A 23,580-nucleotide genomic window follows, 5' to 3' on the forward strand; every position below is an offset into this window, starting at 1 on the left:
TCCCGTGCTGCCTTTTGAAATCTTCTATTCAACTCTTTAGTATCTTGAATTCTTCCCTCTGCTTTGGCTTCTCTGCGCTCTAGTGCAATTTTCAGAGTCTCTTCTGACAGGTCTTTGCTATCACTTGTTATGCATCAGAGAGTTGGACAATGACTAAAGGAGGATAGAAGGAGAATTAATGCCTTTGAGCTGTGGTGCTGGAGAAGAGTATTCAGGGCACCATGGATTGCTAAGACAACAGATTCATCCTGGAAAGGGTCAAACCGTGCTGCTCCTTGGAGGCAAGGATTCTAAGGCTCCATCTAACATACTTTGGACATATTGCAAGGAAGGAAAGGTCCTTGGAGAGGGACATCATGCTTGTTAGGGTGGAGGGACAGTGCAGAAAGGGAAGGCCCCCATGAGGTGATTTGATTCAGTGATTGGGGTAATGGGGATGGGTGTATCGGAGACGGTGCAATTGGCACAACTGGCACAGGACAGAGCAGAGTTTAGGGATGTTGTACATAGGGTCGCTATGAGGCACAAGCGACTCGATGGCACATAACAACAACAACAACATCTCTCCCCAGTAACAATAGTAAAGTTCAACAGAGCAGCAAATAACAAGCTCTCAAGGTTGCAGAGAGATTGGAACACTTATTCTCTGCTGGTGGGAATGTAAAATGGTGTAACCACTATGGAAAGTGGTTTCCTGCTTTCTTAAAAAGTTGGAAATACCTAATCGGTGGGTTTAGGAACAAGCCACTCTTCTCTCCCTCCTACAATCAGCCTATGTCCTCCGCCTGTGAGTTAGCCCTCTGACCTGCTGGAAAACTCTCACATGATCCAGTATTCTCTGTGGTATGATAAGAGGTCTCACTCAAGGGCAAGAAATCAATTTAATCTCCACAATCAGTGGTATTTTGTCTCCCACGTCCCTTATACTCTTGTCCTACTTTTAGTGGGTTCAGGACTCAAGCAAGGAAGAAGCATGCTGTCTAGAAGGTCCTTACAAAAGTGTTGACTAAAACAATGAAGTCTTCTCTCACCTAAAAAAAAAAGTTGGAAATAAAAATACCATTTGACCCAGAAATTGCACTACTGGTATTATACCCTAAAGAAACAACAAGCAACAAATGCTGGCAATGTTGTGGAGAAACTGGAACTCTTATTAACTGTTGGTGGAAGTGTAAAATGGTGCAACCACTGTGGAAAGTGGTGTGGCACTTTCTCAAAAAGTTGCAAATAGAAATACCATTTGACCCAGCAATTCCAGTACTGGGAATATACCCTAAAGAGACCATAACCGACATCCAAGCAGATATATGCACACCCATGTTTGTCGCAGCTTTGTTCACCATAGCAAGGAGCTGGAAACAACCTAAGTGCCCATCAAGAAACGAATGGATAGAGGAGCTGTGGTATATTCACACAATGGAATACTATACTGCACTGAAAAACAAGGAACTCATGCAATATTATTCAAAATCGGTGACCCTGTAGGATATGAACAGACACTTCCCCAAAGAAGACATTCAGACGCCCAAAAAACACATGAAGAAATGTTCAAAATCCCTAGCTCTCAGAGAGATGCAAATCAAGACAACTACGAGATATCATCTCACCCCAGTAAGACTAGCAAAATTTCACAGAACTGTAAGCAACAAATTCTGGCAAGGTTGTGGGGAGACTGGAACCCTTATTCACTGTTGGTAGGAGTGTAAAACGGTGCAACCACTGTTGAAAGCGGTGTGGTGTTTTCTCAAAAAGTTGCAAATAGAGATACCATTTGACCCAGCCATTCCACTACTGGGAATATACCCTAAAGAGACCATAAACGACATCCAAGTAGATACAGTCATACCCATGTTTATCACAGCTTTGTTCACAATAGCAAGGAGTTGGGAACAACCCAAGTGCCCATCAACAAATGAATGAACAGAGAAGTTGTGGTATATTCACACAATGGAATACTACGCTGCATTGAAAAACAAGGAACTCATGCAATATTATTCAAAATGGGTGACCCTGGAGAATATGATGCTGAGTGAAATATCTCAGTGACAAAGGGAAAAATGCGTACCATCAAATCAGATCTGACTGGTACCGGAGGAGATTGACCCCTCCTTCTCCAGTAGAGCATCTGGTGGATTTGAACCACATGCCTCTGGGATTGCAGTGCAGCGTCTTGCCACTAGGCCACCAGAGCTCCCATATACTCTTGTTTCTCTTCAGATCGAATAAATCTTTCGCCTTTTACAAAGGGACAAATGCTATATGGTGCCACTGTTGTAGAATGAGGCTGACATTGGGGTGGGGGTAAGACTGAGAAAAACTGGATAAATTATGTTTACTGCATTGAAGTCTATAAGGGAGAGAATAGTTTAAAAGTATTATATTTTAGGGCATTATGTTTATCATAATAGTATGGAATGAGGGTTGCAGAGTGGATTATATTTTGGGTGGGGTGGGGTTGGGTGGGATGTGGGGGGGATTGTGTACCAATGAAGGAGTTTTTCTTTTGCTTTTTAAAGAGAGGAGTGAACGTGGGGTGGGGGGTGGGCGGGGAGAAAATTGCAACAATGAATGCATGGAATTCCAAAATCTCTGTAGATGTTCATTGAAATAAAAAAAATGGGTGACCCTGGAGGACATTATACTGAGTGAAATATCTCAATCACAAAAGGAAAAATATACTGAGTGAAATATCTCAGTCACAAAAGGACAAATACCACACTGTTATAAAATAAGACTGGCATGGTAGTTGGGGGTAAATAGAGAAAAGAGGGGATAAATAACAAACACTGCATTTAAACAGATGGGAAAAAAACTTATTAAAAAGAATATGTTGTTGGTTTTGATTGCCTTTGAGTTGAGCATGACTCATAGCAATCCTATGAACCTTAAGTCTATCAACATTTATCAAAAGGAATATAAGATTAGATATTTTCTGTTTGAAAAAAATTCAAAATAAGAGGTGCATCGCAAAGTGGACTGAGGAAGATCTGGGGGGGAGAGGGAGGAAATTATGCAGCAATGAATCAGCTGAGGTTTTTCTAAGTGAACAGGAGGGTAGGCTATAGAACGAGCAAAAATCAATTAGAGAAGCTCCAACTTTTCTGTAACCTTTCGTTAAAATCACAATAAAAGCAAAGCATATGAGATGAATTTTCACTATCTTTGCCTCTAAGTGGTGCTCTGGTTGCAGTTCTTCCAAGACTGATTGGCTTGTTGTTTTGTCAGGCTATGAGATATTCAATATTCTTTGCTAGAACCACAATTCAAATACATTGCCTAATCTTCTGTCATCTTTATTTACTACCCTACAAGAGATAACCAAAAAGAGTATGGTTTGTATCAGGTGCACCTTAGTCTTTAAACTGACACCCTTGCTCTGTAACACTTTGACTGTATATTTTCATAAAATAATGCGTCTTTTTATTTTCTCTCTGCTGGTAAAAAATGCTGCTGTTTGTGTACCCTGATAAAATGAAATCAGTGACAACTTCAATCTTTTCTCCACTATCATGATGCTGTCTATTTGGTCCAGTGGTGAGGATTATTTATTTCTTGGTGCTAGATACTATTCTTTTTTTTGTTTGGTTTGTTTATTTATTTTTTTGCTAGATACTATTCTAAATGTTTTATCATAGAATCTCATTCAATCTTTATAAATCTTCTGTGTCAAAATATGGTGACTCACCTTTTTAAGTAAGTTAAAATGTGCCTCTTAGTGTAATATTTTTTTCATTCAAAGACATTGATAAATGGTAAAAAAATAGCTAAAATAATATTTTTTATTATCTAAGTATTTATTCAACATCATTAAATATTTATCAGACCCACAGTAAAAAATGCTATCGATGTGTCACTTACTTTCTGAGTCCTTACGTTCTGAAAGAAGTGGAAAAGTGTTACAAAATGGGCAAAAGAAAAGACGAGCAATTTTCACTGGAAATCATTTAAACAAATTCAGTAATATTGATTTCCCATTTCTTTTGTGAAAATAGGTGTTTCATAAAATGGATTCACAATATTGAAGTTTTGAAAAATACTTTTAACTATGTCTTAATGAGTTTTCCTCCTAATGTTTTTCAGCATTCATCAGAAGGATACTAATAAAAGTTTTCAATTATATCAAATACAATGTTAAAAATACAGTTTTATTCTTCACTGTGACAAGAAATAATGTGTGACTAGAACTTACCTCCTTTGCACTCTTAATTTTAGTCAGAAAAGTATGCAGTTCCATTGTTTCTGCAAATAGTGCCCGGCATACTGCCTGGTAATGGTTTGGTGCCTCTGATTCCGCTGAGAGATGAGCAGCACATAACTACAAAAGAGGAAATGAAGATAACAGTGTTTACTTCTTATTTGGTAAAAAGTGACACTCTCATTAAATCTTTATTTCATATCAGAAAGTAAAATAGTTCTCGTCATCAAAGGGTTAATAAATTATCTCTGTACCAACAAGGTCTATACAACTAGATGGAAAGAAGTGAACCATTAACACAGCATTCAAGAACACAGATGAACTTACTATAATCAGTGTTTTTGTGTGCCATCGGTCACCACTGATTCATAGCTGACCCTCCAGTAGGTTTCTAGAAGCTGTAAATTACATGGGAGGAGACTGCTCAACTTTGTCCTGGAGAGTAGCTGGTGGATTTGAACTCCCTGCCTCTGGGTTTGCAGTGCAACTCCCTACACACTATGCCATAAGAGCTACTTTCACTGGAAGTAATTAGGTATTAGGGATTTTTGGTAGACCAATGTTAATAAATTGTCCTGCAATTCCAAAGGGACACGGTTTAAATCCATCAACTGTTCTGTGGGAGAAGGATGGGCAATCTCCTCTCAAGCAAATTTACTGCATCTGAAAACCCTCTGGAGGATCAACTATTAGTCAAGAACAGTTACCTATTATTTTAAAAGGATAAGAAATATGTTGATATTTTCACTGAGAATAGGAAAATAGCTATGATTTATTAAAGTATTGATCATAACTCGGGTACTTTTAGTAGCCTCAATTATTTTAGAGAGACTCATTCATTCATTAATTTAGGAAGTCTTTGGGTGGCACAAACAGCATCCAATTACCAAAGGCTAAAGAGTCCTCATGGCGTAGTGGTAAAGGGTTCAGCTGGTAAAGTGGAAGGTTGTCAGTTCAAATCCATCAACCTCATATGGAGGGAGAAAAGACTTAGCAATTGGCTTATGCAAAGATTACACGTGAGGAAAACTTCTACAGCTGAGAGCAATTTTGCTCTGTCGCCTTAGGTCATTGTGATTTGAAATGACCTTGATGGCACACAGCAATATTAATTTGAATCCACAAGCAGCCCTGTGGAAGACAGACAAGGTAATCTGTATCTGAAAGAATTTCAGACAAGAAGACTCTGTGGAGAAGTTCTGTTCTCTAATAGATATGATTATCTTGGATTACAACTGACTTCACAACAATAAGTTTGGTGTTTTGTTTTGAAACTTACTGAATCCACAAGCAACAATGAGGTACAAGTATGGGCAATCTCCTTATGTGAGATTTACAGTCTTGAAAACCCAATGGAGGGTCAGCTATGAGATAATACAATTTGCATTTGACATGTGAGTAAGACGTGCAGGGTAATATTCTTGTATTAGGTGACACTGAGTTGGCTCTATCTGCAAGGAGTATGCCAATTTATGTATAACAGAATGAGATCCTGCCCAACCTTGCAATCTCTCACACTCTCTGGGTATTCAAACCTGCTACTAGAAAACTGTCTATACATACTACTGAGGATCCTCTTCTCTTTTACTGACCCTTATTTTTCCAGATACACTGTCCCTCTCTAAGGAGTGGCTCATCCTGATAACAGGTTAACACTGTCACTACAGAAATGGCAAAACTAGTATTTAAACTTAAATTACACAAGACTACAAAGTCTCCAGATTTAGTCACTATCTGCTTCTGCTCACTTATTCAGTTATGTATGCTGAGTAAGCCAGGCAAGCTCTCAAGGTCTTATTGCCTACATTTATAAAATCATTATGAGGACAATCTCTATCCCTAATACAAGGCCCAATGAGGTAACAAGTAACAGCACTCAAATTGTCATGTAACTTAAAAGACTGGGTGAATTCTGGAAGAAGTATAAACAACCCATCATTCTGACTCTCCCCAACAAAAAGAACAAGAAATATAAGAAACCACTGCACATAACTAAGGAACACTGAGAGAAAGGAGATGAAAGCAGCAGGGAACTGCAGACAAGTCAAACTCAACAATGAGTCACATGCAGAAGGAAAATTGTTTCTCCCACCATCCTTGACTCCCGCTAGTCACACTGATCTAAGGTAGTGATCACAGAACAACAGCCCATTTTTCTAAACACCACAGCTCCTGCCTGTACACACAGAAAAGACCTCAACCTTTTGCTCTAAAATCACCAAGGTGATCTCCCTAAGCGTTGGTTCGTAGAGTGCCAGAACCTCCTCTGATCCCGCCTGACAGCTACAAGAATGGCCACAGAAAGCCTGTGCAGTGAAGCTGACTACCAAGTAAACATTCTATTGACATCTCTGTAGCTTAATCCTTTGAAACAAATAGGGCAGACTTTCCAGTAAGTCAGGTCAGGTTCATCTGCTACCCTTTTTAGCTGATGTTGATGGTGTTAAGGAGTGGATACAGGAATCGCCAATAATCTACACAGATGGCTTAGAAAGCAACAAAGCACATTTCCCTTGAGGTACATCTGGAGTGTCCAGCTCCACACAAACACATTCACCTGAAAACCTGTCTGAGCTGCCATAGCAAGGCCTGGCCATGGAGCATCCTGCCTCTTTAAGCATCCAGAACTCTATCCTACAGCACAGGGCAAACTTCCTGGGAGTTAAGCGCAGTTATTCTGCCATCACTTCCAGTTGGCACTGAGGACTACTAACTCTGGCTGAATGTGTGGTCAATCAAGAGTCTTGAGTGGAGGCTGTGCTCAGAACCAACAATCTACTAGAGGACTTCCCGTACACAGAGACCAACAGAGATGTCTCTTTATTTTTTTAAATGGAACTAACAACTATCCACTCAAACACAACAGAAGCTGCCACATACATATCAAGAAGAAATCCACATACTGTCAATGAAGCAGAACTCAGGTTCAAACATTACTAAAAAGTAAAATATCCTTAAGAAGAAGACCAGATTGTGGACCCAACAAATTGAAAAAAAGGCAAAAGGAGAAAGTCTGAGGGGAAAAACAATGCATATGAACTTTGTATATAAACTAGCATGAAATACAATTTTTTAAAAAATATACACCAATATGGAGTTCCAACAACAGGTACTGAAGAAGTGACAAATTATGAAAGAAAGGTATAAAACCATAAGTAAAGGGCTACAAGAATTTAAAAAAAAATATCACAAGATATGAGGATACAACCAATGCAGTAATAGAAAAGCATGAAAATGTAACCTGGAATATAACAAAACAAGATAGTGTCAAAATTCTGAATATGTTAGAGGGACAAAAAAAGAAGATTAAAAGATCTAGCTAGAACAGAGTCACTGAGCTAGAAGACAAGAACCTCTATGAGAACTTACAGGAAGACAGTGAGGGGACAGCAGGAAAATGAAGAAAAGATAAGAATTGCGTGGGATGACTCTAAACAAAACAAGGTATCTGTGGTTGAAATTCTAGAAAAGGGGAGAGGAGCATATAGAAACATGTGTAAGAGGTACTAACTTTACAGGGTACATGAAAAGTGAGAAAATAAATGCTCATTAAAGTTCAGTGAGTCACAGAGCCAGAACATTAGGTGCGTGCAGGTGGAAGAAAAGGGACTGAAATTTTTCTGGGGAAAGGTCTCCATTTGGGATCCTTGCTGATGTGCCATGAGTTCCAGAGAGAGCTACAAGCAAGGGAAGACTTTCTCAGCTTTCTGCAAGAAAAATAGCTGACTTGAGACCCTCTGCCCATAAATTGCTTAAGTTTGTATCCCTTATCTTGTGCCATGAGAGGCAAGGGAAGACCTTAAGCTTCAGGGGAGAAGGCACTATCAGGTAAAACACTCTTCCCCAGAAGAGTGAGGGGTGAGAAGAGACTGAAATTTCCCTACCGAAAGGTCTCTCCATTTGGGGATCCTTGCCTCTGCTGCTGCAGAGCCATTCCAGGTACCAAATAGGACAAGAGAGCTTAGGACAGAGAGCTACAAGCAAGGTAAATACCTCAGCTGCAATGCTGAGCTGCAAGAAAGAGCGCTGACTTGAAATCCCTCCCTGAACAGAAAGTGCTCAAGTGCAATACCTGGTCTCACACTGGTCTGGGACTGCATAGATAAAGGAGGACAGCAGAGTTTGAGAGAGGGGACTACAATAAGGCAAAATTCCTCCAAAGCTGCAATGCAGACCAGAGAGAACCTGAAGGACTTTGTTATTGTTAGGCAGTGGTGAGTTGAGCGACTCATAGTGACCCTAAGAACAACTGATCTGAAACCTGTCCTGTCCTGTGCCAACATCAGACTTTCTGACACACGAAGTCCACTATGGCAGTCACCATGTCAATCCACCTGGTAAAGGGTTTTCCTCTCCTTTGCTTACCCTCATCCTTCTCCAAAGAATAGCTCTTCCAAGCAACATGCCCAAAGCATGTGAGGAATAAATAGCCTGACCATCCTTGCCTCCAAAGAGCATTCTGGCTGCACCCTCTCCATGAAATATTTGTTCTTTTAGCCATCCATGGTATGTTCGGTGCTCTGCTCCAACACCACAGCTTAAAGGCATCAATTCTCCAGTCATCTTTATTCACTGTCCAGCAATCTGATGCATAGAAAGTGACTGGAACTGCCATGGCCTGAAAAAGTCACACCTTAGTCCTCAAACTGATATTACTCCTCAAAAATGTGAAGAAGTCCCTAACTGAAGACTTTCCCAATGCCATGAGTCTCCTTATTTACTGACTGCTGGTAGCAAAGGTGTTAATTGTGGATTTAAGTAAGATGAAGTTACTAACAGTTTCAATATCTTTTCCATCCAACATGAGGTTGCCTATTGGTCCAGTGGTAAGAATCTGTGTTTTTGTCACATTTGAAATACTATCCATATCGAAGGCTTCGTTCTTCTGCAACACGTGTTACAAGTCCACCTCACTTTTAGCGAGCAAGTTTGTGTCATCTGCATAACGAAGGTTATTGCTGAATCTTCCTTCAATCCTGATGCCACATTAATTTTCATAGAATTCAGCTTCTCGAATAAATTACTCAGGATACAGGTATGGAAAGAGAATACAAGCCTGATAAACGCCATTCTTAATTTCAAACTAACTCTGCAGTATCCCCCTGCTGTATTTAGATAACAGCCTCATGGTCTAGGTATAGGTCTCACATGAGCACAATTCAGTGCTCTGGGACTCCCATTCCTTTCCATGTTAGCCAAATTTATTAAGATCCACACAGCCAAATGCCTTTGCATAGTCAATAAATCACAAACAGACATTGTTCTGGTATTCATTACCTTAAGCCAGTATCTATCTGACATCAATTATATCCCTGGTACCAACGTCTCTTTTAAATCTTGCTTGAACTTCTGGCAGTTCCCTATCTATGTACTGTTCTAGCCATTTTTTAATGATCTTCAACAGTATTTTGCTTGCATGTGATATTAACGATATTCTTGGACAGTTCCTACATTCTCTTGGATCACCTTTTTTGGGGAATGGGAACAAATATGACATCTTCCAATCCAACGGCCAGACAGCTATCCTCCACATTTGCTGACACAGAACTGGTGAGAACATCTAAGGTTGCATCTCTTAATTTAAACAAGTCAGTTAGTAGCCCATCAATTCCTAGGGCCTTATTTTTTGCCAAACCTTCAATGCAGCTTCCATTTTCTCCTTCATTACCACTGGCTCCTCTTCATATGGTACTTTCTGAAATTTTTCCATGTCAATCAGTTATTTTTAGTACAGTAATTTTGTGTATCCCCTCCATCTTCTTTTGATGCATTCTGGGACATTCAATATATTGTCCATAGCATCTGTCAATAATGTGGCTCGAGAGTTCACTCTGTTTTGCAATTCTTTCATCTTGACATGAATTGTTCATGAACAATAGTCTTGATATCTTCACACGGCTCATCTGGTCTTCATTCATAAGCATTGAAGATCTTAAACCTGTTCCTGAGTTGGTTTTTAAATAGAGGGGGGATAGATTCAAGATCAAATTTTTATTCCTGTGGATATGATTTTACCTTCCTTAGTTTTAATTTGAACTTGAATATGAGTAGTTGATGGTCTCGTCCACAATCAGCACCTGGCCTAGTTTTCACTGCTGCTATTGAACTTCTCCAAAAATTCCTTCCACAGATATAATCGGTCTGATTCTTGTGCATACCATCAGGGGAGATCAATGTGTATAGCTTGCATTTATGTTTCTTATAAAAGGTAGTTGCTGTGAATAAATAATTGATTGTGTGGCATTCAATCACTCTTTCCCCAGCATCATTTCTGTCACCGAGCCCATATTTTCCAATTACTGATCCTTATTTCTGGTTCCCAATTTTCATTTTTCAGTTACCTATTAGTAGTACTAATGCATCTTGGTTACATGTTCTATTGATTTGTAACTGCAACAGTTGGTAGAAATCATCTATTTCCTCCTCTTGGGCTCTGGTTGTTGATACATAAATTTGAATGATAGTCATACCAAAATGGATGTCAGAAGATACTTTGAATATTGCACCAGAACACCAAGAAGCCACAGTAAAGTGAAGAAATCAATAAATTAAGGAGCGAATAGAAGATTTCAAAGGGTAGCTCAAGAAGACAAGGCAAAGTATTATATTGAAATGTTCAAGGAGCTTGAATCAGGAAAACAAAAGGGCTGAACTTGTTCAGCATTTCTTAAGCTGAAGGAAGCACTTCAATGCTTAAGGATGTTATGGGCAGAATACTGAATTATTTACAAAGCATTAAAAGGTAGAAGGAGTATACAGCATTATCATACCAAAAAGAATTGGCTAACACAGGAGAATATCAAGAAACAACACATAATCAAGAGGCAGTGGTGATGAAGGAGGATGTTTAGGCTGCTCTGAAGAACTTGGCAAAAAATAAATCCCCAGGAATTGATGGAATACCAATTGATATATTTCAACAAACCGATGCTAGCCAAGTCGTGCCAGAAAATCTGGAGGACAACTATTTGGCCAACTGATTGGAAGAAATCCATATTTATTCCCATTACAAAAAAAAAAAAAAAGGTGGTCTGACAGAGTGTGGAAATTATTGAACAATATCACACACTAGCAAAATCCTGCTGAAGATTATCCAGAAATAACTAGAACAGTACATTGATAGAGAAATACCAGAAATACAAGCTGGATTTAGAAGCGATCATGGTACTAGGGACATTATTGACAATATCAGATAGATCTTGGCAGAAAGCAAAGACTACTAGAGGAATGCCTATCTGTGTTTCATTAACTATGCAAAGGCATTTGACTGTGTGGATCACAACAAATTATGGCTAACCTTGAGGAAAAATGAGAATTCCCAGAACACTTGAAAAACCTATGCTTGGATCCAGAAGCAGTCCTCAGAACAGAGCAGGGAAACACTGCTTGGTTCAAAATAAAGAAAGAAGTACATCAGGGATGCATCCTGTCTCCATATCTTTTCAATCTATATGCAGAATAGATCATTCAGGAAGCAGGGCTGCTTTAGGAAGAGGAATCAGGATTGGAGGAAGACTCATCAACAATCTGTATTATGCAAATGACACAACCTTGCTTGCTGAAACTGAAGAAGACCTGAAACATTTGCTGCAGAACGTCAAAGACTGTAATCTTGAATATGACTTGAACCTCAACATCAAGAAGACAGACTCACAACTGGGCCAATTGGAAACCATGATAGATGGAGAAGAGAGTGAGATTGTTAACAATTACAGCTTGCTCGGCTCCACAATCAACAATCTTAACACCAGCAGTAAGGAAATCAAAAGACAAATTACATTGGGAAAATCTTCTGCCAGGAACCTCTCCAGAGTACTGAAAAGAAATGTCAGTCCAGCAACCCTGTGTACAGCAGCTCTGAATCCAGCCCTGTACTGAACCAGTCTCACTAATTCTGACACACCAACTCAGTCATTGCAGCAGTCACTGAATCAATCCACGTCGTAGAGGTCTTCCCCTCCTCCATTGTTCCTCCACCCTAACAAGCATGATATCCTTCTCCAAGGACCAGTCCCTCCTTGCAACATGTCCAAAGTATGTCAGATGAAGTCTCAGAATCCTTGTCTCCAAGGAGCAGCCCAGTTTAACCCCTCCAGGATGAATCTATTAATTTTCTTAGCAGTCCATGGTACATTAAATACTCTTCTACAGAACCACAGCTCAAAGGCATCAATTCTCCTTCTATCCTCCCTAGTCATTGTCCAGCTCTCTGATGTATAGCAAGTAACTGCAAAGACTATGGCTTGTATTAGGCACACCTTAGTCTCCAGAGTGACACCAATGCTCTTCAGTACTTTTGATTTGGCCTCGCCATTAAAAAGGATTTTGGCTGCCAATCTGGGGCTATTTCCAGGCTGGGAATATGGAAGGAACTGCTGGATTCTGCAAAGGTGTGCTTTCTGGTTTGGGGTTGAGACTAGGGTGTGGCTGTTGTTCACAATAGGGTGTGAGCTGATTGGATTTGGTCTGAGGTCTTGGAAGCAGGAGTGGCATCCACTTCCAAAACAAAAACAAAAAAGCTTGTCTCTGGAAACTATGAAGTAGGAGAAAAGATGAAAGTTTTGTGTTCAAGACTTTTGTTCATAGGGTCACTATGATTGGTCTACAACTCTATGGCACTTAACAACAACATTCCTTCTTAACTGTTTCCAATATTTTCATTCCAGTACCAATTATCATTAACACATTTTGGTTGCATGTTCAGTCAATTTCAGACCACAAGATTAGAGAGAAAAAAATCTCTATTTCATCCTTTTTGACTCTAGATTATATAGGAGCATATATATGAGTAACAGTCATGTTAACAGGTCTTCCTTGTATGTGTATGGATAATATTCACAAAATTGTATTTGGGAAATGAACTTGAAAACAACTTTTTTACTATGAATGCAACACCATTCTTCTTCTGTTTTTCATTCCCAGCATAGTACATCATATGATTAGCTGATTCAAAGTGGTCAAGTTAGTCCATTTTGTCTCACTAATTTCTAGTATGCTGATGTTCATGTATTCCATTTCATTGTTTACAATTTTCAGTTTTCCAATGTCCAGGCTACATACATTCCATGTTTCAATCATTACGTGATGTTTGTCACTGTATTTTATAGTTTCAACTGACTTGCAATTTTGGTTCTCTCCTACAGTACTATAACAATCCGTGTTCCTCTAGTGTTCACAGGGTTTTTAAAAGCTTGTTATTTAAAGAGTGGATGTCCAATCCTGCTTCCTAGACTGTCTTAAGCTAGGAGCTCTACTAAAACCTGTCAATCGTGGGTAACCCTTATGAAATTTGACACACCAGTGGCACAGCTTTCAGTATCATAGAAACCCAGAAGTTATCACAGTACAGAAAACTGGCACATAAATGCTGTACCACTTAGAGCAATGTTCTCCCCAAACACAATAAACTGCAAATTTAATTAGGAAAGAGAAAGTTTCCAGAAAGGACTTTCAGTAGAGTGAATAGATCACCTCATAAATCAACCATTTTAAGATGCCAACTAACCAATAACTTCTTAAAAGATAAAAACTACCAATCCAATTGGGAGAAACAGAGGGGAAAGGATGGGTAATCATAGAGTTTAATAATTTGATGGGGAGGGGTTGAAGGAAATTGGAAAAAGGTGGTGTGAAAAAAATGTATTTGAACTTTGTAAATAAACTAGTATTTTTAAAAAATAAGAAGAACTACCAACAACTTACATAGATTCCACAGGAAGGGCGAAAAACTTAGAAGAAAAACTTCACATAATGTCAAGAAAGCAGCAACCAGCATCAAACACTGTGAAAAACTAAATTAAGCCTTTCCACAAAAAAGCAGAGACTACTGCAGACCCAAGGAATACCCCACAATCAAGAAGGAAAATATGTTGATATGGAAGCATTCAAACAGCTATGGAAGAAAGTACAAATAAAAAAAATAAAAAAAAACCAAAACACCAAAAACCCAAATCACTAAAAGCAAACAATGGAAGCCACAAATAAGGGGATTACTCTAGAGGTAGAGAATCAGAAGAATTATATTGATATGAAGTTGTTTGAACAGCTACAGAAGAAGGTGCAAACAACGGAAGTCATTAAGAAAGCAAATACTCCAGAGAGAGGGAGCCAGAAGAAATCTATTATGAGGAGGAACTTGCACAACTACAGAAAAAAATGCAAAAGATGGAAAAAAGAATTGGAGCTAGAGATAAAAAGGTACAAAAACTTTAAAAATCATCATGAGATAGAGAGGGCAGTCAACAGAGCACCATACCTCAAAAGCATCGATCCCTCTCCCATTATCCTTCGTTACTAGTCAACTCTGTGATGCACCCAAAATAATTGCAAATAAATAAATAAACCCCTGGATCAAGTGCACTTTGGTGTCCAGACTGACATCATTTCTCTTCAGTACTCTACAGAGGAAGACTCTAAAAGCAAACTTTCTGAATGCAATTAATTTTTTATTTTCTGACTGCTGGTGCAAAGAATGTTAACTGTGGAACCAAGCAAGCTGAAGTTGTTAACAATCTCAATCTCTTCTCTATCATAAAGCTGACAACTGGCCTAACAGTGAGATTCTTTCTTTTCTTGATGTTGAGCCTCCATCCATATAAAAAACTACAGTCCTTCGCCTTCTGCTGCAATCACCTCATGTCCTTCTCAGTTTCATTAAGCAAGGTTGTATCATTTGCATAATGCAGGTTGTTGATGAGTCTTCCTCTAATCCTGATGCTATATTCTTCCTCCTAAAGTCCAGACTTCCAAATGATCTGCTCAATATATAAATTGAAAAGGTATGGGCACAGTATTCATCTCTGATACACTTCTTTCCTGATCCTGAACCATGCAGTGTTTCCCTGCTCTGACTACTGCATACTAGTCTAAGTTTTGTATTAGCAGAATTAAGTATTTTGGGATTCCCATTTTTTCTCAAGGTTAGCAACAATTTGTTGTAATCCACACAGCCATACGCCTATGCACAGTCAACGAAACTCAGATAGATACTCCTCTAGTACTCTCTGCTTTTAGCCAAGATCCATATGATGCTGGCTATGATGTCCCTAGCACCACGGCCTCTTTTAAACTCATCTTGCACATCTGGCAGTTCTCTGCTTATGTACTGTTCTAGCCATTTTAGGATAATCCTGAGCAGGATTTTGCTGTGTGTAATATAGTGATACAGTTTGATAATTTCCACACTTTGTCAGATGATTTTCTTTTGGAATGAGAATAAATACACATCTCTTCACTCAGATGTCCTCCAAATGTCTTGCATAATTTAGTGAGCATGTCCAGAGCAGCATCTGTTTGTTGAAATATGTCAATTGATATACCATCAATTCCTGGGGCCTTGTTTTGGTTTTTTGGGGGGGTTTCCCCCAATTTCTTCAGCGCAGCTTAAACTTCTTCCTTTATCACCATTGCCTCTTGATCATATGTTATTTCTTTAAATTCTTCCATGTCAGCTAATTATTTTTGGTATACTGACTGTCTTCCTTCCATCTTCTTTTGATGCTTTCTAGGTCATTCCACATTCTACTCTCAACATTTTTAGGTATTACAACTAGAGGCTTAAAACTTGTTCTTCTGTTTTTTTCAGTTAAAAAATGTTGAGTGAATTCATACCTACAGATTTTCTGAGTCTAGTTCGTTACACATTTCATTATAAATACTTTGCTCTATCTTCCCAAGATGCCCTTTGAAATCTTCTGTTCAGCTCCTTAACATCTTAATTTCTTCCCTTTGCCTTGGCTTCTCGGTGTTCTGGTGCAATATTCCAAAACACAGCAAAATGGCAATGATAAAGCCTGACCACACTTAATGTGAATTGACTAAATGCATCAATTAAAATAAAAACAAAAAGAGAGTAGCAGAAAGGATTAAAAAACAAAGCCTGTAGATATCTTATCTACAAACACAAATCTAAGAAATGAAGAGAAAGACAGACTCAAAATCAAAGGCTGGAAAATAAAATATGCAAAGCAAATTGCATCTGCAAAAAATGTAGGAGTGGCAAACTATTCTCTGATTAAAAAAAAATCTTAAAAAGGTTTTCAGAATGAAAACCACCATATAAGTTAAGGAAGGGCACTATATAATGATTAAAGGCACAGTAAATCAAGAAGACATAACACTGGTCAACATTTATGCACCAAATGATAGATCTGATGAACACATAAAACAACTGTTAACAGAATTCAAGAAAGAAACAGTACCACAATAGTGGTAGGAGGAGATGAGACTGAGGCATCCCTGGGGATACAGGTCCCTCCATCAGGGGATCCTTGCCTCTGAGGATGTGGGGCTATTCCAGGGGCCAAACAGGATATGAAACTTTAGGACATATGGCTGCAAGCGGAGGAAAGAATTTTCTTAGCTCTCTGTGAGAGGGAGGGCTGACTTGAGACCCCAGGCATACATGCTGCTTGAGCTGGAGGCCTTGGTTTCTCACCATTCCAGAGACAAAGTAAGACACTGAACTGCAAGAGAAAAGGTGACAAAGGTGAGGCTCTGTGCAGAGAACAAGCACTCTCCACTGCTTGTAGGGAAATAGGACAGAGATTTCCCTAAAGATACAGGTCCCTCCATCTGGAGACCCTTGCCTGCATGGCTGAGGCTGAGGGACCATCCCAGGAGCTAAACAGGACAAAAAGTGTTGGGACACAAAGGTATAAGCAGAGAAAAAAAAATCTTCTTCGCTCTCTTTGAGAGGGATAGCTGACTTGAGACTCCCAGTCCACAAGCTGCTTTAGGTAGGAGCCCTTATCTCTGATTTTGTTCCACTCCATAGACAAAGGAAGACATTATGCTGCAAGAGAAAAGGTGCATAAGAAACTGCTTAAGTAGAGCACCTAGGATCACATCACTCAGCCACTTCTTACATGAAGGAGGACTACTGAGTTGTAAACAGGTGAATACTTCAAGGCAAGATTTCCACAGGTTTGCAGAGCAGAACAGAGAACCTCAAGGCCTTTAGAAAAGGCAAATTTTCCCAAAAAAAGGACTTATAGTACAGTGAGTGAATCATCGCATAAATTGAACATTTTAATTTGGCAACTATTATAAAGACAAGAACCAACAACAACTTCTGCAGATACAATAAAAACAGCCTATCATTCATCAAGAAAAATTTCACACAATGTCAAGAAAGCAGCAGGCAGCTTCAAACAACACCACCGCCGCAACCGCCACCACCACTGCAGAGGCTCGCTTGTCTCCACACTCCTGATCTGGGGCCACCAGTGTCTCCCAGCCAGGCTGCTGCCACCGCTCCTGAACCTGAACATGGGCTCCCAGAGATGCAGCACTGGAGCAGATGGATAATGGAGACTGGGGCTATATGATGACTGACCTGGTCACATTAAACGTAGGTGAACACTTGTATACATAACATCTCTCACCACACTGACACGTTATGCAAATTCTATGCTTGGAGCCATGTTTGGCAGAGACTTCCACACAGCTCGAGACCCTCAAGGCAATTACTTCATTGACCCAGATGGACCTCTTTTCAGATATGTCCTCAACTTTTTAAGAACTTCAGAGTTAACTTTACCCCTGGACATAAAGGAGTTTGATCTGCTTCAAAAATCAGCAGATTTTTATCAGATTGAACCCTTGATTCAGGGTCTCAATGACCCTAAGCCTTTATATCCTGTGGATACTTTTGAAGAAGTTGTAGAGTTATCCAGTACTTGGAAGCTTTCTAAGTACTATAACCCAGTAGCTGTCATCATAACTCAATTAACCATCACCACCAAGGTCCATTCCTTACTAGAAGGCATCTCAAACTATTTTACCAAGCGGAACAAGCACATGATGGACACCAAAGACTGCCAGGTCTCCTTTACTTTCGAACCTTGTGATTATCACCAGGAAGTTTCTCTCTGGGTACATCTGATGGGATACATTACGAAACAAAGATTCACAATCCGCAACACACGGGTGCATCACATGAGTGGGCGGGCCAACAAGAACACGGTGGAGCACAACTGGACTTTCTGCAGGCTGGCCTGGGAGATGGACGACTGAATGCTGCCGCAGAAGCTTCTGGAATGGACTTCCCGGGAGATATGGAAGAGATTGGTTGGCTTTGTTTTGTTTTTTAAATCACAGTGTGGTATTTCTTTTCTTTTTTTAAATTTAAATGTATTATTAATTTCAGTAAAAATTTACAGAGACTTTAGATTTCCATTCATTCATTGCTGCACTTTTCTCCCCTCTCAATCACACCCACCACCCCCGTACAGTACCCTCTTGGAAGAGTAAAAGAAAAATTCTTTCACTGTTTTACAAACCCTCCCCCAGGTCCACTCCACCATGTAGTCTTCGCTCTAGACCCCTGTAATGACAAAAATACCTAATCACATATCCCTTTTAAACAGTTTTTTCCCCTCATATGTTTCAATGCAGTACACACTACTGAACCCATCTTTCTCAGTCTCTCCTCAACCCCAAGGTCAGTCCTGTTTTACAACAGTGGCACCATGCAGTATTTGTCCTTTTGTGACTGAGATATTTCACTCAGCATAATGTCCTCCAGAGTCACCCATTTTGAATAATATTGCATGAGTTCCTTGTTTTTCAATGCAGCATAGTAGTCCATTGTGTGAATATACCATAGCTTCTCTATCCATTTGGTTGCTGATGGGCACTTAGGTTGTTTCCAACTCCTTGCTATTGTGAACAAAACTGCAATAAATATGGGTGTGCATATATCTACTTGGATGTCAGTTATGGTCTCTTTGGGGTATATTCCCAGTAGTCAAACTGCTGAGTCAAATGGTATCTCTATTTGCAACTTTTTGAGAAAGCGCCATGCCTTCCACAGTGGTTGCACCATTTTACACTCTTATCAACAGTGAATAAGGGTTCCAGTTTCACCACAACCTCGCCAGCATTTGTTGCTTGCTGTTCTGTCAAATTTTGCTATTCTGTGAGTGAGATGATATCTCATAGTTGTTTTAATTTGCATCTCTCTGAGAGCTAGGGATTTTGAACATTTCTTCATGTGCTTATTTTCCATGTGAATGTCTTCTTTGGTGAAGTGTCTGTTCATATCCTGTGCTTATTTTTCTATTGGATTATTTACCTTTATCTTGTTGTGGTGAGTGTGGGATTTCTTTTCTTCCCTTTTTTTTTTAAATTGTATTTATTTGAAGGAGTTGAGGACCAGAAAGGAAGTTGTGTGCTCCAGCCAACTCCTCCATGTCTGTTCCCTTCATTCCAAGCATGTGTGTGCCTGTTCAATCTCCAGATACTTTTTTATAAAAAGAAGTTTGAAAATCACTATGGTATATAATCTACCCTTTAACAGAGCCTTTAAAAAAATTACAGTGCTAAAATGATATCTGATTAAATGGTCCTTAACTCCACTAGACAGTTAAAAATGCAGGAATGAAAGGAAATGCTGAGTGCTCATGATGCCTTTGAGAAAAACCAAAACATCCTGTATGGCAACTTAAGTCTCCAGACAAGTAAGCAGTGTTGTAATAGTAAAGGAAAACTGTTCCAATCATTTTAAAGTACTTGCTAAGTACTGCTTTTTACAGTTGTGACAACTGTTTCTTTCTACGTATATAGAAACCAAGGAACCAAATATCTGTAGCCATGGAAATATCTGAAGAGAAATATTTATATTGGATTCTAGATACAAAATGTTTCTGTGGTTGAAATCTTACTATCTATACCTGGTACAGTATAATCCTCAAGTGCACTGTCTGGAGAAGAGGTAATAAACAAGTGAAATATGATGTGCGTGTCGGGGTGGGTGGGGGAGGAAACCAGCAGAGAATATTACAGACCCAATGAATACCCCACAGTCAAGAAGGCAGATGATTTATGTTGATGTGGAGACATTCAAACAGATATGAAAGAAAGTACAAATGATGGGGAAAAACAACAGAAGCCACAAATAAAGGGAATACCCTAGAGATAGAGAACCAGAAGGGGGAAAAAAGGTATTGATGAAAAGTTATTTGAACAACTATGGAAGAAGGTGAAAATGATGAAAGAAACAATGGAAACCACTAAGAAAGCAAACACTTCAGAGACATGGAAGCAGAAGAAATATGTTGTTGTTGTTATGTGCCGTCGAGTCGCCTGCGACTCATATCGACCCTATGTACAACAGCCCTAAACTCCGCTCTGTCCTGTGCCAATCTCACTGTCTCTGACACTCCCATCCCAATTATCCCAGTCACTGAATCAATCCACCTCATAGAGGGCCTTCCTCTCCTGCGCCGTCCCTCCACCCTCCCAAGCATGATGTCCCTCTCCAAGGACCAGTCTCTCCTCACTACATGTCCAAAGTAAGTTAGACAGAGCCTCAGAACCCTTGCCTCCAAGGAGCCACCCGGTTTAACCCTCTCCAGGACAAATCTATTTGTTTTCCTAGCAGTCCATGGTATTCTCAGTACTCTTCTCCAGCATCACAGCTCAAAGGCATCAGTTCTCCTTCTATCCTCCTTGGTCATACTCCCTTCATCTTCTGGAATTCTAAAGATATATATTATTCCTATTGATGTCATCCCACATGATTCTAATATTTTCTTCAATTTTTTTTAATGTCTTATCTCTGATTTTACTTCTAGTTTATTTCTGTTGAGGTTCTTGTCTTCAGCTCAGTGACTCCGCTCTTTTTTCAACTTTTTTTTTCCTCTTTTGTTCTACTTTTTTGTCTGTCAGGCATGTTAATACACTTCTGCCATTTCACTGTTAATATCTGGATTGCATTTTTATGCACTTCGCTTATTTTCCAGTATTGTATTATCTGTATCCTCCCTATCTTGCTATGAGTTTAAGTTCTTATACCTCTTTATAGTTTCAGTTCTTCAATTTTTTTCATTTTATTCCATAATTTTGCAAAATTATAGGGAGGATACAGATAATACAATACTGTAGTTTCCCTATAAATATCTGTGGAATTATTGAATAAACTGGGCTTGATCAGGAATCTTTGTCTTGCCCCAATCTCTCGTGTCCCTGTTCCTCTTTTAATCCACACAGATTCCACTCTAGAACACGTATGAACCCGCAGGTCGGTTTCAGCTGGCGGTTACAGTTGGCACCCAACGTGGATTTTTAGAGAACAGAATCGATATGTGTTGGGCACTGCATGGATAATAGAAAGAAAGGAGGACTGGCCAGTCGATGAATAAGAGATTGCCACGGAATTACCTACACCGTGGAAGGATCTCGGAGGTGAGTGCGCAGTGAATATTGGGGCAGGAAATCAGTGTGCAGGAAAGGTTTATAAAAGGCCTTCATAATTCTCTCAAGGCACGAGGGGTAAGGGTTAAGACTCCTTCCTAAAGACGTATGGTGTGCAGGAAAGGTTCGTAGAAAGCCTTAATAATTCCCTCAAGGCATGAGGGGTAAGGGTTAAGAAAAATAATTTAGTTCCATTTTTTTCTCCTTCTTAAAAAGGTATGTCTTTGGTTCCCATGATAAGGTACAATATATAAAAACAGATGGAAACGGGTTGGTTGTGCTTTGAATGATTTTTATAGAAAATTTGGCCCTAAGAAAATTCCCATCACTGCTTTTTCTTACTGAAATCTCTTTAACGAAATCATAGCTGTTAGAACGATGGCCATCTTGCCTTGCTGAAACAAAGAAAGATTTTCACGCCTTTTCAAATTACGGTGTCATTTTGCTATGCCCCTCCCCATCTCTGCCTCCTCCATGGCTGGCCACGCCTCCGCTCCAGCTCCCGAAAGCCGGGACCTGTCCCAGGCTCCACTAAAGCGAGCAGGAACGTGTGCTTCTTTCTTTGTTTTGTAAAATGTTTGGGATTGTTTTATTTTTAATAAAAAAAAAGAAAAAAGCATACCTCTGAAATGCAGGGGTGGAGAAAAAGGGGGAGGAGGAGGGAGAACCGGTGCAGCAGCGGGACTTAGCCCGCCTTCCCCTGCCCAAGGATATTTTATTTGCCTCGGAATCGAGACTTCCAAAGGGGAACTCCAAAGGAAAGGTGCCGTGCATGTGCGCACCTGGAGTGGAACAGCTAGTATCCCCGGCCGCTGGCAGGACGGCTGGAGATGCCACTGCACCCTTTCCCCACCCGGTAGTGGAGTGGGTGGCGGAGAGGGCACTCGGTTCTCAGAGGATTGGGGCTGCTCTCCTCCCAGACGCCTGGCCAGTCCCCCCGGGGCGTGAGCCACCAGTGAACTTGAGTTGGAGTCAGCTCCCTGCGCGGCAGCTGCCTCCAGCCCTGTTTGCAAAACTAAACGTGTCAGATTCAAAGGCAGTGTTGTGGCTAATCCGTTACCTGATCCCCTTCAGGAAAAGTGTATAAATTGGACACTGGTGTCTTTTAGTTAAAAAAAAAACTATAAAAATAATTTTTAAATGTAAAATAGCTTGTTGCCGTGGCTCGGGACCCTGCGCAGTCCTGTGCCAGTCGCGTTGCCTCTGGCACGCCCATTCCGATTGCCCCGGTTGCTGGGTCGGTCCATCTTTTGGAAGGTCTTCCCCTCTTGCGCTGTCCCTCTGCCCTCTCAGGCGTGGTGTCCCTCTCCAGGGGCCTCTCCCTCCTTGCAGCATGCCCTGGGTATGTCCTACGGAGCCCCAGAATCCTTGCCTCTAGGGAGTAGCTTGGTTTGACCCTCTCCAGGATGGGTCTGTTTCTTTTCTCGGCAGTCCACGGTGCATTTGGTGCTTTTCTCCAGCGCTGCAGCTCGAAGGCATCAATTCTCCTTCTGTCCTCCTGTCCTCCGTGGTCGTTGTCCAACTCTCTGATGCATGGCGGGTTATTGCGATGACCATGGCCTGTATCGGGGGCACCTTGGTCTCCGGGGAGACACCGTTGCTCTTGAGCACTTTGGAAAGGTCCCTAACAGCAGACTTTCCCATGGCAAAACGTTTTTTTAATTTCTTGACTGCTGGTGCCATGAGTGTTAACCGTGAAGCCGAGCAAACTGAGGCGGTGAACAATCTCGGTCGATTCACCATCCATCCTGATGCTGCCAGTTGGTCCAGTGGTGAGAATCTTTGTCTTCTTGACATTAAGCCTCGGTCCATACTGAAGGCTGTAGTCCTTGACCCTCTGCAGCAAGTGCATGAGGTCCTCCTCAGTTTCAGCAAGCAGGGTTGTATTACCTGCATAATGCATATTTTTAATAGATCTTCCACCAATCCTGATGCCACATTTCTCCTTATAGAGCCCAGCCTCCCGGATGGTCTGCTCTGCTTGCAGGTTGAGAAGGTGTGGAGAATGAGTATAACCCTGGTGCGCACCCTTCCCAACTTTGAACCATGCGGTGTTACCCTGCTCTGTTCTGACAACTGCCCCTTGGTCCAAGTATAGGTTTTGCATTAGCACGATTAAATATTCTGGGATTCCCATTCTTCTCAGAGTCAGCCACAGCTTGTTATGATCCACACAGTTAAACGCCTTT

At 40.4% G+C, this 23,580-nt stretch overlaps 1 protein-coding gene and 1 pseudogene across 1 annotated transcript in view; one reads left to right on the forward strand and one right to left on the reverse strand.

Moving 5' to 3' along the window:
• Window positions 1-23,580, reverse strand: part of LOC102861267 (protein spire homolog 1-like) — a 508,352-nt gene that overhangs the window by 285,028 nt on the left and 199,744 nt on the right. The window contains 1 exon segment of the mRNA XM_006897017.1: window positions 4,190-4,315. Coding sequence (XP_006897079.1) covers window positions 4,190-4,315 — 126 coding nt within the window.
• On the forward strand, window positions 17,496-18,211 carry LOC102860443 (annotated as a pseudogene).

This window comes from Elephantulus edwardii, unplaced genomic scaffold, assembly GCF_000299155.1.
Source record: "Elephantulus edwardii isolate Elephantulus edwardi_28Jun2011 unplaced genomic scaffold, EleEdw1.0 scaffold00196, whole genome shotgun sequence".
Taxonomy (NCBI): Eukaryota; Metazoa; Chordata; class Mammalia; order Macroscelidea; family Macroscelididae; genus Elephantulus; species Elephantulus edwardii.